The 18879-nt window shown below is 36.1% G+C and overlaps 1 protein-coding gene across 4 annotated transcripts in view; it reads left to right on the top strand.

Moving 5' to 3' along the window:
• The first annotated feature begins 7493 nt into the window (after positions 1-7493).
• The window catches only part of LOC311292997 (cell adhesion molecule CEACAM5-like), a 30845-nt gene continuing 19459 nt past the window's right edge, over positions 7494-18879 (top strand). For 2 of the 4 annotated variants that reach the window (XM_084412859.1, XM_084412856.1), the window contains exons 1-4: positions 7496-7953; positions 8494-8529; positions 12183-12455; positions 14624-14896. In XM_084412859.1, the coding sequence (XP_084268985.1) occupies positions 7923-7953; positions 8494-8529; positions 12183-12455; positions 14624-14896 (613 nt within the window). In that variant the 5' untranslated portion in view covers positions 7496-7922. Of the gene's footprint in view, positions 7954-8493; positions 8530-12182; positions 12456-14623; positions 14897-18879 lie in introns of all 4 variants that reach the window. The other 2 variants (XM_084412858.1, XM_084412857.1) reach the window with 2 other exon arrangements.

Raw genomic sequence — 18879 nt, 5'->3', positions numbered from 1 at the left:
CAGATCTTGGTGACACTACCTGAAAATGCTCAAGACAGCACTATATACTATTTGCACAGCCATTTGAAAAATACAGTAAAGTTACACATTACTGTATTTAGTGAGGTAACTGAGTACAAGACACTGAATATGTATGTTTCACATTTTGCTGCATATGCTCTTTGCAATTCTAATTTGTTCACAGCATTGTGCAAAAGAAAAATTACACCCTTATTTACAACAAACATAAACCCCTTTGGGTAGAGCTGTGCACAACTGTAAACAATATTGCAGTACATATTGGAACTGAACATACAACATACATAGTACTGTAATCATTCATGCACATCCAGACGTTCCTCTCTGTCTGGCCACATAATTTCATCTACATCACAGCGAATATCATCTCTAGCTCAACTGCAAATTGTTCAATTTAGGAGACATTTTCAGAATTTTTTTTTTTTTTAAAGAAAATGTGTAAAATTTGCTTGACAGATTTTGACAACTAGTTCAACATTTTTGTATGTAATGACTTAAGCAATGAAATGAGGACTATTAGTTTTATATGGAATGACTATTCAGCATTCACAAGTATAGTTAATTTTGACTGACTTGACATTAGCAAATGATAATGTTATAAAACAGCTGAGAGTTGTATGAAAGCAATTGATGCATGTCCAAAAGCATTTGCAATTTGTTTGAAGGAATGAGAAACTGCTACTATGATGTGCACACATGACTAAATGTTGTGGAGGTTGAACTAACTGTTGTGCAAATGTAAAAAGTGATGTGAGAAATGCACCAAAGCGACTGAGAAAAACTGTAAAGATAAAGAGCTAATGGGAATGGGCTTTCAAGAGCCAGTTGAGACCGTGAGGTGATTGTCATTATGTTGTGGAGACAGTAACAAACATTATGGAAGTGTTGATATTGAAATATGTCAAAAAGAAAGTTTTAACTCCTGAAGGTCGTTAGACATGGTGGTGGCTAAAGATGAAGACAGCTTTTGTAGATTCAAGAAAAAGTCTGGATAACTTTAAAGGTTAGGTGAATTGAGTATTTAAAATAAAGATAACCTTAGAAATGCTCATAGCATAATGTATTTTAGATTGTTGTAATGGTTCTAATTTGAGTTAAACATTTGTATTTTAACATTTGTGAACTATTAAGGGTTCTAGGCTATGATTAATTTAGCTACAGTCTTAGGAGGCTGTTGAAAAGATTATTTGTTTAATATGATATTTAATATAATGATAGAGACTGTTGTGGAGGAAGGGATGGTACTCTGTCTGTCTTTCTGTTATTGGCCTGCTAAAGCAAGCTAAAGCAAAATAATGATAATGAACCAAAACAACCCAGCTGACTTTTCTAAGAGAAAATGAATAATGAACAGAAATGCTTTGAAACTGGTTAAAATTAGGTAAAACCGAAATTGAAAATGAGCATATGTGTGTCTAGAATGCATGTGTGTGATGATGGTGACTGCACTTCATGTCTTGTATGTGTTAGTTTGTGGTACTATTATTTCCTGATTTTGTGAATATTGTGTCATTAACCTCTGGAATGAGTGTTTTATCATTACAGATGGGTTAAGTGAAAAGACAAACTTTAAAGAAGCTGATAATTCTGAGTCAATCTGATGAAAAGACGATACAGAACATGGGACGAGCTTTAATTGGATTGGTTTTCCAGCTCTGTCTGCTATTGGTAATTATGACTACTTTTGTCATTTATGATGTTGATCTGAATTACTCTCTGGATTAGTATTTATGTAATTTGGAATTGTGAAGTTGAAGATTGTCATCCATTATGGGGTAAAAACTCTTGTCTAAATTCAACTGAGGGTCTAAATTTAAATAAGACACCTAGGTAGGATCATAATGGTAAACGTAAAAATAATAGACTTGATGGCAGAGAGACAGTGACACATTGGCAAAGTCACTATCCAAATTATCCAGAGAGAGCTCCCTCATTTTTATGAAAGGCCGGTGGGCGAACAAAGGAAGAGTGGATATAACTTCTAAAAAGGTTTTATTTTTTTTCAATCCATTAAATGGATGTATGACATTAGATGTCTAAGAAAACTACAATTTAGGTAATAAAGGTTAAAGGAGAAAGCAGCTATATGGCTGTCTTAAGGGTTGAGATTCGAGTAACATAATATTTTGGATCGTAAAAAACAATACTGTACTGGTTAGTGAGGCATGTAGGGAAAAAGGGTAAGATGAGAAGAAATATAGTAGAAAAATGTATGTTATGAAAATACAATTTCTGATAGAATTTATGGAACTATTTATGAACGCCTGTTCAGTCAAATTAAGTTGAAATGGTCTGAAAAGTGAGTTTCAGATAAAAATAATGAGGCATTGAGTATGATCAACAGAGACTGAAGTGTTATAAAGATAAGGAATGAACAAACGTTTTATTAAGCAGAATGGGGAACAATTCTATATTTTAGTGGTAAAATAATGATTGAAATGATGATATGAATTTGTTTTATTTTATTTCTATTTTTGAAAAAAAAAAGTACAAGATGTTACATGCTATGTGACTGTAAACTGAAGGATGAATTCAGAGACTTAAAGTACTTAAATGGATTATTATTATTATTTTTTGTTGTTGTTTATTTTCAGTTTGACAAACATTGTGTTTTGAACCTAAAGGGTCTATAATAGGGTAGTGAAAATAATGGATTAACTATCTTTCTTAGTTTATGATAAAAGGAATTGGAAATTATAGTTTTATGGATGTATCCTGGTATTTATGATTATAGACAATGATTATAGTCTGTATTTAGGATCTGAGTAGTGACTGCGGGTCTAGCCCATGCTAGGAATACAGCAACAGTGCTTGCTTATTTAGCCCGGCTTCCAGAGAATAAATACGTACTTGTTTTGTATCAGTTATAGTGGATGATAATACCAAATTCGGCAAGATGAATAACAGCTGTGTAAGACATGTAAAGACAGCTATGTCAGCAGGTTCTGGAGATCAATAATACTATGTTCTATGTGGGATATTATGTTCATGTTAAGTCCTTAAAAGGAAAAAGATATTGTCTGTTTCATAAAAAATTTTTTACCTGATAGAGGAGCATGGGTCAGAAACCAAACATTTTGAAGCAGCCTTTATGGAAAGACCAGATGTGGTGTTTAGGACCCCACATTGGTCTAAAACGGGGGACTGAAGGGAGTGGATTGGAATCCACTGCTGCTTCAATGGATATGTAATGAGTGATTATAATCAAGGTATTAATCAATATGTTTCCTTCTAAATATCAAATGAGTTGAATGACTTCTCTGGAGATTTTACTTTGTTATAGAAGTTACTGTGTGATTACTGAAATGCTCTTTTCATGTATTATTTAATGTCAGTATTTGATATTTGAATGCAGTAACATTGCTTGCCTATTTATCCCAGCTTCCAGAAATTAAATAGGGACTGGTTTTGTGTTTGAGAAAGGTCTTCAACATGTTAAAACACATAGGGGTCATTTAAGTCTATAGTTTAAGGTACCATTTGTCAGTTAAAGCCTATAGTTTCCATTTAGACTAAAGTGTCCTATTCTGAGAGAAAGAACTTGTTATCTTGATGTTTTGAGACGAGACTCCTGTTTATAGTTAGAGCCTGGCCAAATCCAACCTTGGAAAAGATGTGTGCCGGGTGTGTGTGTTAGTCTTCTTGCTTACAGGTTAAGGAACCACTGGCATTGTTGGAGATTGACTGAGTTGTTGTTCGAGACATGCTGGCACCCAGCAACCCAAATTTGCGACCTGGAAGGTCATGACGTGCCTAACTTCAGGGTCAGAGTGTCAGCGGCATAATCTATGGAGATATGCTTCTGTCTATCTGTATATGTGTGGAAAATTACTAAGTTTATCAATTTCTTGGCCAATAAGAATCATTCAGCCTGTAAGCAATGACGTAGCTTAGACCTTGGAAATGGTATAACTGCTGTGATCTTTGTAACTGTAAGTGGGGCGGCCTACGAACTCCTGTGTGAGTCTTGAAGCTGACTTCTGCTGATGAAACTGCAAACTATCTTCAGTAAAACTTTTCTTAAATTTTTTATAATTCTGACTCCGGGTCTTCTTTTCAAACATCTGGTCCTTGGGTCCTAAACTGTTAACCCCTAACAATTTCATATTTCATGTTTGTTTACTTTTTTAATAAAGAAACAGCTTTTTTTAAAATATATATACTGGATCTGATGCTTTGTCTTGCAGTGTCACAATAAAAGCAGAAGAATCGTGACCTCTGACTAAAATGAATCATGTTTTAATCTCTCAATAGTTTGGACTTTTCCGACTAAAACTGTAATCTACAGAAATTATTACATTTATATGGAGAGAAAAGAACTATAGGTGTAAACAATACTTGAACATCTTTTTTTTTTTTTTTTTTTTTTACAGCCAATGATTTCACACATGATTATATTTTAACTCATCCTGTGGTTATTGTGACTGTTGTGTAAAACTGTTGCATACTAATGTTCACATGAGAACTGCTGGTCATGTGACATTGATGGTTTTTAACGCTACTGAACATGAACACAGGGTGTCAAGTGCTGATTATGTGTTTAAAGTTGAGAAACACAAGAATAGAGTTAATAGTTGTGATAAATCTTTTTAGAAAATGGTGTTACATTGATGAAATTTGGCTAATATATTTGATTTTAGTGTCTGAGTGATTGAGAAAACCTGTAATAATGTTAGATATTTATGAAAAACCTTTGAGCAAAGATCGACACTTAGCAAACAGCACTAATTCAGGTTCGTATGTGTTGAGGACAACATTCTGCATGAAGAATAAAACAAGACCTGAAAACTACTGATGTGAGCTTCTCTTCACACCAGTTTATCTTTCTAGCACTTCCTCTTTCAATCTCAGTCTCTCCGTTAAATGTGTCATTCTACAATTTAGATGATTTAGATGATTCTATATTCTGCAATTATCGATGATAATTGTGTCTTTTCTAATAGTTTTCTTCAGATTATATTTTATTAATTAAGAAAATGCAGATTATAATCTGACACAAATGTTTTGTGCATCACAGCTGTACAGCAGCTTTAAAAGAAAATAGTGCCATTGTTCAGCTGAAGTTCCCTTTAAAAAGTGTTACAACAATCCCCTTACACACAACTAAGAACAGTTTCTGTTTAATAATTGTACAGAATGATCAGTGGAAAAGAAAGACAGATCAAGCTGTGCCGGATAGTGTTTTAAAAAAGAACTGATGAGGTTCAAAGAAGGGCCGGTCAGTCAGATCAGTTGCGAAGGAAATGTTGAAATCCAGTGGTGAAGTTTCTGACGCCTCAGTCAGTGAAAACTTTTGTGTTGTTGTATGAAGACATTTGGCAACTCAAAGCCAAAGAAAGTGAATGTGAAATGTGTCTTGTGCAGATTCTGGCTCCTCAAGTCTGAACTCCAGGGTTAAAACATTCATCCATGTGTCGATGTGTGAATATTCTCAGTCAGAGTCACAATGGAGACAAACTCACACACACAATGACTGTTTTTTGTTAGACCTACATGTTCTTTACACACATACACTGGAGTTGAGTTTATATTAAGCATGAATTTTTTCTAATATAATAATTTACACTCATGCACACACTCCTGAGTCAAACAGAAAGTGGATTTGATGGTCAGTCACAGAGAGAGAGATTTTTAGGGATTTTTCTTTTGGATTGTTTCAATAAACCTATTTTTGAATCATCTTGCATGATGTTTTTGCTTCTTTTTGTTTAATTATTACATCTTATATTTGTCAGGACAGAAGAGTGCAAACAAGTAAAGTTTGTAAACAGGATTTATTGGACACAAGATATTATTCAGCAGAAGAGCAGGTTGAAGACTAAAGTAGAGCTCTGTTGGCTGGGTTCACTGAGTCTCTTTCCTGGTTTTGGTTGTAGATGATGAAGATCAGGACGGAAGACAGAAGACAGATGAAGGCGGACTGGATCAGAGCTTTGGTAGAAGAACGGCATCAAAGAGGTAAGTATTGTCGAAGGAAGAGTCAGGTAAGTCTTTCGGTGAGGAATGACGAGACCAGACAATGTGGTGCTGTAGGTGTGGTGACTATATGGTGCTGTTGATGTTGACCCCGGAATATTGTGTTATATTTATATTTACTTATGTTTATATTCAGTGTTTTATTTATATTATTATACTTAATTTAAGGCTTTTGGTCATACCTAGGATATCCAGAACCACCAAAGGAGGGAGAGCATTTTCACATTTAGCTCCAAAACTCTGGAATAGCCTTCCTGATAGTGTTCGTTGCTCAGACTCGCTCTCCCAGTTTAAAACTAGATTAAAGACGCATCTCTTCAGCCAGGCATTCATATAATATTTTTAATCTTACAGTTCAAATTACAATCCGGCCTCTAGTTAATAAACGCCAGAGGAGAACTGGCCCCCGACTGAGCCTGGGTTCGCAAGGTTTTTTTTCTCCATTGGGTCACCTGATGGAGTTTTAGGACACCATTAGGTCACTTGATGGAGTTTTTCGGTTCCTTGCCACTGTTGCCTTTGGCTTGCTCAGTTGGGGATATTCTGGGGATATTTAATTTGATTTTATCAATCAATAAATTCCACTAGAAACAAACCTTGTTGTATTATTTTAATTTAATACTGTGAAGCTGCTTTGATACAATCTGTATTGTGAAAAGCGCTATACAAATATACTTGACTTGACTTGACTTGACTTCAGTGTGAAAAATGATAATTATTATATTGCATAAATATGAATTAGTACCATGAAATTCTCTCAAAATACAAAATATTATTCAACAAAAATATATTTCATTGATTTACAAAAAAAAAAAAAAAATTCATTTCAGGTGGTCAGACGCTTTTGACTGTGAACAACAGCAGAGTGTTAAGTAAATCATACAGTGTGATTAGTGCAGATTGATTCCCAAATGAATGACTAATGATCTGATTCTTTTTACTGAATCAAAATCATTGAGCGCAACCATTAAATAACAATTCCCAATCAGATACTGAACCAAGATGCACATGTACTATTGTAATCTTGTATTGCACTTTTGTTTTTGACATTGAGGTGCTTATTGTTGTTGTTGTTTGTTTGCGTTTTCAAAGCCTATCTTACAAATTTCAGTTCAGTTTCCACCACGTAAAAAAATGTACAAATGACGATAAGACTTATGACCTTTGGCAATAATTGAAATGACTGCTGAGGACAATTTGACACCTTTATTGTGGTTTGGTTTCTTCTCTTTCAGATCAGTGGCATTAACCAGTGTGGGAGGAACAGCAGCTGTAAACATGTAAAAGTTTCAGTAGGAAACTTGCGTGACATTTTTGAAAATGTGTTACAAGATTATCAACTTCTTAAAAAGGTTTTCTGTAACACATGAGGTACATTTGTGTTATGAATGCTCCGAGACACGAAGATTGATCCAAACGCAGCTTTATTAAATAAGGGTAATCCAAACTCGTAATCCAGTAAGCAGGCAGTGGTCAAGGCAGGCAGCAATAAACAGAGTCCAATAAACAATCCAGATAGGGGCAGGCAGAACACAGTCAGAAACGTTAAACAGTCCAGGGTCAAAAACAGAAAACAAACATGGGGAAAAACGCTCAGAAATGCAGACTAACAGTACAACAAGACTTTGCGATGAGTGAATGTGAAAACCAGGTATTTATGGTATAAGTGAAACAAGGTGATGAGAAACAGGTGAAAGAGACGAGTGCTGATGAGTGCCGGGCAGTGCGTTATGGGAAATGTAGTGTTTGAAGGAGTGAACACAGTCTAGTGTGGAGTGGCCTCTGGTGGCTCTCAAAGGCACACCAGCTGGTGACCGTTACAATTTGTATGTCTTCTTTAATCTGTCATCATGTATCTAAAGATCTGACAGGAAGTATTGAGGCTTTAACTCAGTCTGTCTTTAACCGTCAGTCATTATTCAGTCAGTATGGAGCTCAGTCAACTCCCTCTTCTGCTCTGTGAGTATTATTTCTCTGAAAATAATTGCAATTATATTATGAATAGGATTGTGTTCCTGGTGTTTTTTCTTTGTTGTTTTTTTCATGTTCTCAGAGCTTCAAATCCAGCTCTAGTTCATGATATATGAGTGAAAGACGAGTTTGAGAGAAGTGTGCAGTTAGTGGTGTTTGTGAAAGAGAATATCCTGTATTTGGCTGAACTGTCACTTTGGTGGCTTGCCAGTGTAGTCGATTTCTCTTATACATAAAATAAGTTCTTGTGGAGAGAAGAATTTACTGAAGGTATCAGAGCAGCACATTCTTCAGCAATGATGTTAGTCTGTCTTCAGAGAGTCTGAACCCAAATATCTGTCTGTGGGACAGACCTTTATACCTAAAGCTAATTTACACACAAAAGACATCCAGAGACCCCTAAGAGAAACACAGCCGGTTACAGTTACAGCCCACCCCCCCCCCCCCCCCCCCCCCTCCCCATTTACTAGGAACAATCTTTCATGAGTTTTATTTTTTATTTTTATTTTTTTTACTTTGTGTTTTTAGTGCTAATTTCAAACTTCCAGTCTGGATACACTCAAGGTGAGTGAATTTGATTCATAAATTTCATCACAAATGTGTGATTGTTTGTATTCCCTAAAGCTTTTCTTAAGAATGTTCTAAGGTTGTTCTTAAGACAAAATTTGGTTACACTTTATTTTTAGGTGATGTACTTACACTGTACTTCCTCAAATAAGTGCTGAGTACTATTAATTAACTACATCTACTTACTATAGAGTTACAGTTAGGTTGGTTTAGGGTTAGTTACTTGTACTTATACATCATTTACTGTTATTACTATAGTAAGCACATGCAGTAACATGCAACTAAGTCACCTTAAAATAAAGTGTTTAATAATTTAATAATTATCCTATTCATGTTCCTGAAAATAATAAGTGACTATAACTGCTAGAGATTTCTTAAAAATCATCTTAAATAACTTCTTAAAGTCAGGATAACCTCCAACCTGTCTTAAATCCCCAAAGGAAGATTACGAACTTCTTGGAATTTATCTTAAGAACTTTCTTAACTTCTTTTTTAAGAAGATTGTTGTGGATCCGGCCCCATGATGTTCGTGTCTGGTAGTGTCTGTTACGTTTATGCTCCTCTGCACACTGTTACTCCTGCTTACCTTCTTGTCATTAAAAACCTGTTTATAATTTTGATAACCTCGTCTTCAGTCCGTCTTCCCTCTTCTTCATCTTATGACACCAAAAATGAAATGAGTGTCGTGATTATAAATACAGCTTTTTAAACAAGTTATATAAATGATTCATGTGTTGTGAGTAACACCAAACAGTCGGTTCTGAGGTGTGACAAAATCATTCACTCATATGAAAACGTTTTTATGCAGAATTTAGAAATATAAAATATCTTTTGACATTGAAAAAAACGTAGGAAAAAATCCAGGTCCAGGCACTCAGTGGATACAAAAAGTGATACAAAAGTCTTTATTAGAGGGCTAAAAAATTAAAAAACACCAACGCGTATCGGCCCACTGGCCTTCATCAGGGTGTTAGTGACAAACAAACAGGAGCAATACTTATACAGTGATTGATTTCAGGTGTGCCACTCTGGCACATGTAACACAACTCTTTGGCCACTAGAGGCAAAAGTTAGGTTCATACAAGTAACAGGCAAAATACAATAAAAAAAGATCTCTTAGTGGAAAAACAACACTTCAAATATCTAATATTCTCCACACAATATATAAGATCAATACGTGTGAATAGGCTACAGTTACCTCTCATAACTCTAGTGTCATAGACAAGATGATTCAAAACAGCATTAACCAGAAATGGGTACTACATTCGACGACAACAACCTGTACCTATAGAGGCATAAAAAAAATCACAAAAAAGGTGAGAGATCAAAATCCTCATTAAGACCTGGATGTTTGGTGGCCCTCAGAGAATAGATCCAGTATGTCTCCCTTTGTTTGAGACGTCTAATTATGTCCCCACCCCTGGCATCAAGGCGAATAGCCTCAATGCCCACTAGTCTTAAGGTAGAATCCCTCCCATGATTAGCATCCATATAATGTTTAGCCATTGGATAATTGATATTACCAGTCCGGATGGCATACCGATGTTCAGCTAGCCTGTCTCTTAATCTCCTTTTGGTGAGGCCTATGTAAAAACAACCACAGGGACATTCCAAACGATAAACAACATGGGTAGTATTGCAATTTATAAAGCTGTTAACAGTGTAAGTCTTGTTATTAAAAACATCAACAAACATGTCAGTTTTAGTCATATTCTCACAATAATTACAATTACCACAAGGAAAGTTTCCCTTGGGTTGACGCAGCCAGCATTCACGTTTAGGAGCAGGGAGGTAACTCTTAACTAATTTATCTTTAATTGTGGGGGCCCTCTTGAAGCTAATCCCAGGGGGTTCTGTGAATATTTCCCGTAAAGTCGGGTCACATTCAATAATGCTCCAGTTTTTTCTTATAATGTGTTTGATCTGAACAGCCTCCTTGCTGTAATGAGTGACAAAATAGGGTTTCTGAGTTGACACTTTTTTGGGTCTAGACTGGAGCAAGCTCTTCCTTTCAAGTGATTGGGCTCTATCATGAGCTTGAATCAAAGTTTGTGACCGATAACCTCTTTGTCGAAAACGCCGCTGCATATCCGTAGATTGATTTTGAAAATCCTGATCTGAATCACACATACGTCTTAGTCTCTGGATCTGTCCAAAGGGTATGTTATCAATAAGCCATGGAGGATGAAAGCTGTTTGCATGTAATAAGGTATTGCGATCAGTTGCCTTCCTGAAGATAGATGTATGCAAGAATCCCTCATTATCCTTTGAGATCCGTAGATCCAGAAAGTTTATGGCGTGTAAGTCATAGTCCAGACTAAATTTGAGGTTCTCATTCAGGCTGTTGACATAGGCATGAAAGTCTACAAGTTCATTTTCTGACCCTGAAAAAATAAGGATCACATCATCAATATATCTGCCCCACCACAAGACTTTATCTTTAAAAGGGTTACTTTGGGAAAATATATAACGCTCCTCCCACAAGCCTAAAAACAGATTGGCATAATTGGGAGCAAAGCACGCACCCATTGCAGTCCCCTTTTCTTGTCTATATAATTTATCTTGAAAGAGAAAGATGTTATTCTTTAAAGTCCACTCAGTAAGTTGCACTAAGAAGTCACTGGGAGGCATCAAATATTCAGGTCTAGATGAGAGATAATGTTTTAAAGCCTCTAGACCCTCATCATGTACAATGTTGCTATATAAAGACTCCACATCCATCGTGGCCATAATGCAAGAGCCTATGTTACCTATTTGCTCAATTTTCTTCAAAACCTGTGTGGTATCTTGAATATACGAAGGCAAATCCGCAACAAATGGCTTGATGAAATAATCCACAAACTTGGAGGCAGGTTCTGTTATTGAGTCATTCCCACTGATAATCGGTCTACCAGGTGGATTTTCCAGATCCTTGTGGACTTTGGGAAGCATATAAAAAGAAGAATAACGTGGATGTTGACAGAGCAAAAACTCATATTCTTTCTTAGTAATCCAATTGTGTAATTTTGCCTCATTAAGTAATTGGTCTAGCTCTCTCCTCATACTGTTCATTGGGTTGGATGAGGGCTTTGAGTAGTACTGCGTATTGTCAAGTTGGCGAAGAGCTTCACTTATATACTTCTTCTTGTCCCACACACAAACAGCACCCCCCTTGTCCGCACTTTTTATAATTATGTCATCTCTCTCTAAAAGCCATTTAAGTGCTTGAGATTCATTTTTTGTGAGATTATGCTATGATTATTATATTTTGACATTTGTCTACAGATTTAATAAAAATTATTAGAGTTGCTGGACCTGCAACAACAAAGTCATTTGAACAACAATGACAATTTGTAACCCTTTAGTAACTGATGTGTGTGTCTCTGACTGCTGGTGAGGATGTAGGTGGTGTGAAACCCTGCATTGAGCTCAGGGCTACTAACCTAAAGGATGTGGGTTTGAACTCCACTTAGGGGGATCTTTACACCTCTGTTGTCTTTTAACTCTTTGCATTGCGTTGAGTGAATGTTCACCTTGTTTGTTCCAGTAATTGCTTGTTTGTTCCAGTATTACATTGTGAAATAAAACTGCACTAATGATTTACCAGTGGTAGAATGAGATCTGCTGAAAAACGTTCACATCTCATGCTCACACTGACTTTATATTGACAGGTTTTCCCAAACTAACTCTGACTGTATGGCCACAGAGTTCAGTGTTCACTGGAGACTCAGTTACTCTGAGATGTGACATATATGATGAAGGAGTCACTAGCTGGCGGTACAACTGGTATAAAGCCGGTTCAACCAGTGTTTTCAGTGAACTACAGGAACACACATTCAGTTCTGTTACTGAGTCTGACTCAGGTAAATACTTCTGTTATGGGACAGAGACTGGAGGATCACGCAGATCACAACGCAGTGATGAAGTTACGCTGACAGTATCAGGTGAGTTTGATCATCTCTTCATAAACACACACAAGTTTAACATGCTATTTATAAGGGATTTTTTTCAGAGCAGTTTTAAGTGTTTCTCCACAGAAGTGGTTGATTTTGACACAGAAGTGTTCAGATTTTTAGTTGTCAAGCAATAAACGTGTGGCCTCAGTTTTCTTTTGCTTATAACTTTGAACCCTTTGAACTTAAAAACAAGAACATTTCCCTGATCTCAAATTGAAGATGATGATTTCAATTTCTGAAGTCTCAGTGAGTCGTCAGATATTGTAAAATATTTTGTGAACTGTTTTGTCTTCTTGATATGATCTTTACACCAAGCCTCCCAAAAGTTATTGGCTAGATTTTTATTTATCATTGTACATTTTTCAATTTGAACCATTATCATATTACACCCTAACAAAGTAGTTGTAACGGTCATCAGCTGGAGTGCCCTTGAGAGCCACCAGAGGGCGCTCCACATCAGACTATCGTGATTTTCGCACAACTACATTTCCCATAACTCACTGCCCGGACTCATCATCCCTGATTGCATCCACATGTGTCTCATTACCTTGTTAGTCTCAGCCTATTTAAACCATGTACACTCATTTATTATCGGCGAGGTCTTGTTATTTGTTTCATCTGCAATTCTGAGCGTCTTCCCTTGCTCTTCCCTTGCTCTTCCCTTGCTCTTCCCTTGCTCTTCCCTAGTGATGGCCAAATGAAGCGTTTCGAAGCATTATTGCTCTCTGATACAATTGTGTCGAAAATGGTTCATTACTCGAAGCTTCATTCAGATAGAAATTACAGCACCATCTCCTGGTGAAGTAAATGTAATGCAACAAAGCTGACAACCATAAAATGCAAGTAACGCCCCGTTTATTACGTGTTTTTACCGAGGCGATCAAAGCTGAAACAGTGTTAGTGCTGTGAAACTCATTATGTAGGTGAATTTTACAGATACTGATGAATTTCATGTGTTCACCTTGATAATAAAACATTAAGCATGATGTGTGTGTGTGTGTAATTATTTCTTTAGACAAGGACAGAAGATCAGACCAGCTTAAAAAAAAGTTGGAAACCATCACAGAAATTCTATGGTTTATATTAAAATAGGAACCATTGGCTTTTACCATTTAAACCACTACAGAATTCTTTTTTGTAGTGTGTTAGGGACATATTCCATTAGGATTTAATGCCCCCACCAATACAACCCAACACATATCAGTAGACCCACAGAGACCACTATAATTCCCATTACAACCAATAAAATTCCCATGAAAACCATTAAATCCAATAGAATTTCTGTAATGGTTTCTATAGTTTTTTTTACCTTCACTTTTATAAGAAATACAGCCGCCAGGCTTCAAACCTGTCAACACTGGATTGGGCTGTCAAAGCAGTCAGGTGGTTTACTACAGGAGTGAACCAGTGTGTTTGCTTCAGAAGTCATTTTCACGTGACTAGTGACGTAATGATACAAGCTCCGAAGCAGTGGTTCATTGCAAGGACCGTTCGAGTTTGAAGCAAGCTTCGGAGCGTCGGTGTCAGACGTAACATCACTACTCTTCCCTTGCTCTTCCCTTGCGATACCTGCCTGTGCCCTGGTTTTCCCGTTCCTGTCTCACCCTCTGGATTTGTTTGTTTGTATGGACTGCTTGCCTGTGTATGACCCTTGCCTGGATTTGGATCACGTCTTTGGATTACTCTGTTTATTAAACTGCATTTGGATTCTTTACCTTCGCGTCTTAGAGCAGCTTGTGACAGTAGTCATGATGTGTTTCATCTCTGCAACTCTTTTTCATGTAAACTGCTGCAGTTCGTGACTTTGTTGAATGTTGTGTCTCTTTGACTGCGGCTGTAGATGTTGCTGTTGTGAGACAGTGGATTGAACTATAAGAGGACGAGATCTTCTGCTGAAAAACTTTCACTACTCAAGCTTTTTGCCAGTTTTATACTGACAGATGTTTCCAAACCAACTCTGAATGTGCAGTATTTTGCTTTCATTATGCACAAATGATTTCATAAGAAACAGAATGAGTGACTATAACAGCTAGAGAACAACACTTCAATCTAACCTGATTTTGTGTTTTACAATACAAATGTTCAAACACAATTAATTGTTTTTATTTATTATTTTATCACATTATTTCATTGTGTTTGTTATTTCATTTCTACAGAAAGACCAAAACCCAAAGTGACCATTAAACCTGATCATCCTGTATTCAGAGAAGAGACAGTCACTCTCAGATGTGACATATATGATGGAGGAGTCACTAGCTGGCGGTACAACTGGTATAAAGACGGTTCAACCAGTGTTTTCAGTGAACTACAGGAACACACATTCAGTTCTGTTACTGAGTCTGACGCAGGTAAATACTCCTGTAATGGGACAGAGACTGGAGGATCACGCAGCTCACAATACAGTGATGAAGTTACACTGACAGTATCAGGTGAGTTTGATCATCTCTACATAAACACAAACTAGTTTAACATTTTATTAATGAGCGTTTGCTTTTTCACATTAAGATACATTTTTAAACCAAAATGATCTCACATGATCTTCAAACATAGTCTCAAAGGTGGCTGATTTTTGGATTTTTCACATCCATTAAATAACACCCTAAAAAGTAGTCATGATGTATATCGATGATGAATTTTGTTATTAGAATGTTTTTCAACTATAAGTGCTTAAATACTGAGATATAATATTTGGTAACACTTTATTTTGATGGTCCCCTTTAGACATTCTGTTGACTGAGTAAAACAGCTCCTACATGTCAACTAACTTTCATTAGAGTATTAGTTGAGTATTAGTAGACTGTTAGTTTAGGGTTAGTAGAATAAGTTGTATGTATAGGCTACTTGCAAAGTTACTTATAGTCAATTGAATGTCTAAAGAAGGAGCATCAGAATAAAGTGTTACCAATTATTGATAATACATGATAGAGAAGCAAAAATCAAAAGCAAAAAAAAGATTAAAAAATATATGTAAAAAAAATTAAGATTCAAGATTTTTATTGTCACTATACAAAGGTATAGCGAAATTGAAGCAATCCTTATGGTACCATCACATTTAGCTTTGTGCAAACTAACATTTAATTTAAATAAATAACATTTTAAGTAGAATAGAAACAATACGATAATAACCAATATACAGTACAATATATCAATAAAATATATGCCATAATCAAGACAACGCAAAGACAATATAAAACAATAAACACAAAACCAGTGCAAGCAAGGCGACAGTCAAATATTGCACAGTAAGCAGTAATACAGCATGATATTGCACACAATGAAAAGAGAGGTAAGTGCAACAGAATGTAACCAAATTTAAATAATATAGTGTATATTGTTACGGCTGGCTCATATACAAACCAAGCAAACAATTATTAAACAATCAAAAGAAAACCGACGTCTAGGGGAAAAAACACGCGTGTGTGATTACTAAATAAACAATCAACAGTTTTTTTCGATTGCTAAACGACAGTGAGCACAACTGGAGCTACATGTGCAAAACTCTAACTACAGTCTGCACTACCAACAGTCACCTGAGCTAAACCTCAGTGAGAAAATGAGAAATGAGAAAAAAAAGGTAGAAACTAAAAGTACATACTGTAATTCAAACAAATATTTGAGGGGCTAATCCTGCCTCTCTCTAGCATCAGGCCACAGGTTTCATCAACATCACATCTAATGTTCTCTCTTGCCATGCACCTGGGGAAGAACCTTCTGGAGTGCCTTATCCATCCCTGGCAGTCGTGTCCTCACATCCGGCACGCATGGCTTCCAAAAGAGACATTTGGTCATGTGGGTGGTGACCAAACACTTTCCACCTCCACCCATACAGAAAAAAATATATATATTGAAATATATTTTACGTAAAGTGTCGAAAATATATGTGGCATATATTCCAAATACATTGAAATATATTTGCATTGTTGGTCACTTATATTTATAATTTTGAAATATATTATGAAATATAACAAAAATATATGATGTTACAGTAATATATTTACATATATTTACAGTTTTTCTCAGTCGCTTTGGTGCATTTCTCACATCACTATTTACATTTGCACAACAGTTAATGCAGTTCTCAAAACAATTAGTACAAACTGCAAAACCTAGTTGATAACCTGCAAAAGCGTGTCACTTGCTCAAAATGGATAGCTCATTCCTCAAAAGCAAGTATTCATGTCAATGAAAGTGTCAGTGTCATCAAGATGAAAAGTCCTGACACCATTGTTTATGAACAAGATAGTCAAATGGCTTTGTCATGTTTTCATTATGACAGTTTACTCTGTAAATGTTTTCCAATGCAAAAAAGTCAGATCTTGGTGACACTCAGGGGCGATTCTAGGATTTTCATTTTAGGGGAGCTCAGCCCCCAATGAGGGTATGATTTAAAAAAAAAAAAAAAAATTAGTTTATGGTCTAATGCGCATTATTAACTATATTTTATAATCATTGAGGTACCAAATGCGAGGTATTTAGGGGGGTTCGGGGGCATGCTCCCCCGAGAAAATTTTGATTTCTCTGATCTACATATGTGCATTTTAAGATGTTTTGAAGGCCAAATAAATTGCATGACAAAAGCTTTAAAACCATGTGCGGGTAGCTGTTTATTTTCCACACTTCATCAGCATCACACTCTTCTTCTCTTTGTTTTTATCTTGCTCTGTCTTTTCCCCTCCTAAAGCTGAGCTTTGACTGATTTAGGCTTGTCATTTTTGTCTGTCAGTGAAGAAAGTAAACATAGGGTCAACTGATAGGTTGATGAATCATTTTCTCAGACAAAGCTACCAGGAAAGCTATAGGTAACTAAGTTTATTAAATTCATTCACAATATGTACACATTCATTATTGATCTAGGCCTAATACATGGCCGTAGACATGGCTTTATAATCAAAGAGGTCATACATTTGAGGTTGTTATGGGGTTAAACATTTTTATTTCTCTGATATGTGCATTTCAAGACGTTTGAAGGCCAAAAAAGGATTAAGAAATAGATTTAAAACCTGCTCTCTCCTCGTCTTTTTCTCTCAGTCTCCTGATCTTGCCCTGTCTCTTCCCCTCCTAAAGCTGAACTTTTTTAATTTACTGAAGGCTACAAATTGTATTATATTAATTCTCAACATGTACACATGCACTATTAATCTTGTGCCTATGAAAACGGCTTTGTTAATGTTTCTTGTCCCCTCACAATGACATAATTACACGTTATATAGGCCTATTTTCAGCTCAAAATGGCGAAATTAGACAAAAGTTTATTAGTTTTCTAATTATTTTTGTCATTCGTTTAACATTTATGACCTAAAAAACTGTCAAATATAAAATGTTTAGTTTAGCTACTTACATCTTAACTCGCACTTGACCGTAAACTGAAGCGTCAGTCGTGCTGCTAAAATTCCATGTAAAATTCGCGCTCAGCAGCTTCTGTGAACATAAAGCCCGCCTATTTTGATTTGATTGGTCTTCTCAAATATTCTGACACTGACGAGAAGTGAAAGACCAATGAGGCTCAGATGAACAAACACACACACACACACACACACGCGCGCCTCTGTTTCTGACCTGCGCTTGGCGCTTCTGCCGACTGAAGAAGAAGAACATTATTTAACCTTGTCAAAGACAAATATATCTATATATTTTTAGAATAACAACATTTCTTACTCCAAGTTTTAGGGGTGCTGAGCTCCTTTTTAGGGGTGCTGAAGCACCCCTAAAAAGGGGCTAGCCTCGCCCATGGTGACACTACCTGAAAATGCTCAAGACAGCACTATATACTATTTGCACAGCCATTTGAAAAATACAGTAAAGTTACACATTACAGTATTTAGTGAGGTACCTGAGTACAAGACACTGAATATGTATGTTTCACATTTTTACTGCATATGCTCTTTGCAATTCTAATTTGTTCACAGCATTGTGCAAAAGAACAAATACACCCTTATTTACAACAAACATAAACTCCCTTTGGGTAGAGCTGTGCACAACTGTACACAATACTGCAGTACATATTGGAGCTGAACATACAACATACATAGTACTGTAATCATTCATGCACAGACGTTCCTCTCTGTCTGGCCACATAATTTCATCTACATCACAGCAAATATCATCTCTTGCAATCAGAAAAAGAGAAAGGGTCTTGCTTTTTTCAAGAAAAAAAAAGTTTTTAAAAAATGTGTAAAATTTGCTTGACAGATTTTGACAACTAGTTCAACATTTTTGTATGTAATGACTCAAGCAATGAAATGAGGACTATTAGTTTTATATGGAATGACTATTCAGCATTCACAAGTATAGTTAATTTTGACTGACATGACATAAGCAAATGATAATGTTATAAAACAGCAGAGAGTTGTATGAAAGGAATTGATGCATGTCCAAAAGCATTTGCAGTTTGTTGGAAGGAATGAGAAACTGC

The sequence above is a fragment of the Rutilus rutilus genome (genome assembly GCF_951802725.1).
Source record: "Rutilus rutilus genome assembly, chromosome: 1".
Classification (NCBI taxonomy): domain Eukaryota; kingdom Metazoa; phylum Chordata; class Actinopteri; order Cypriniformes; family Leuciscidae; genus Rutilus; species Rutilus rutilus.
This window is presented reverse-complemented; position numbering and strand designations above follow the sequence as displayed.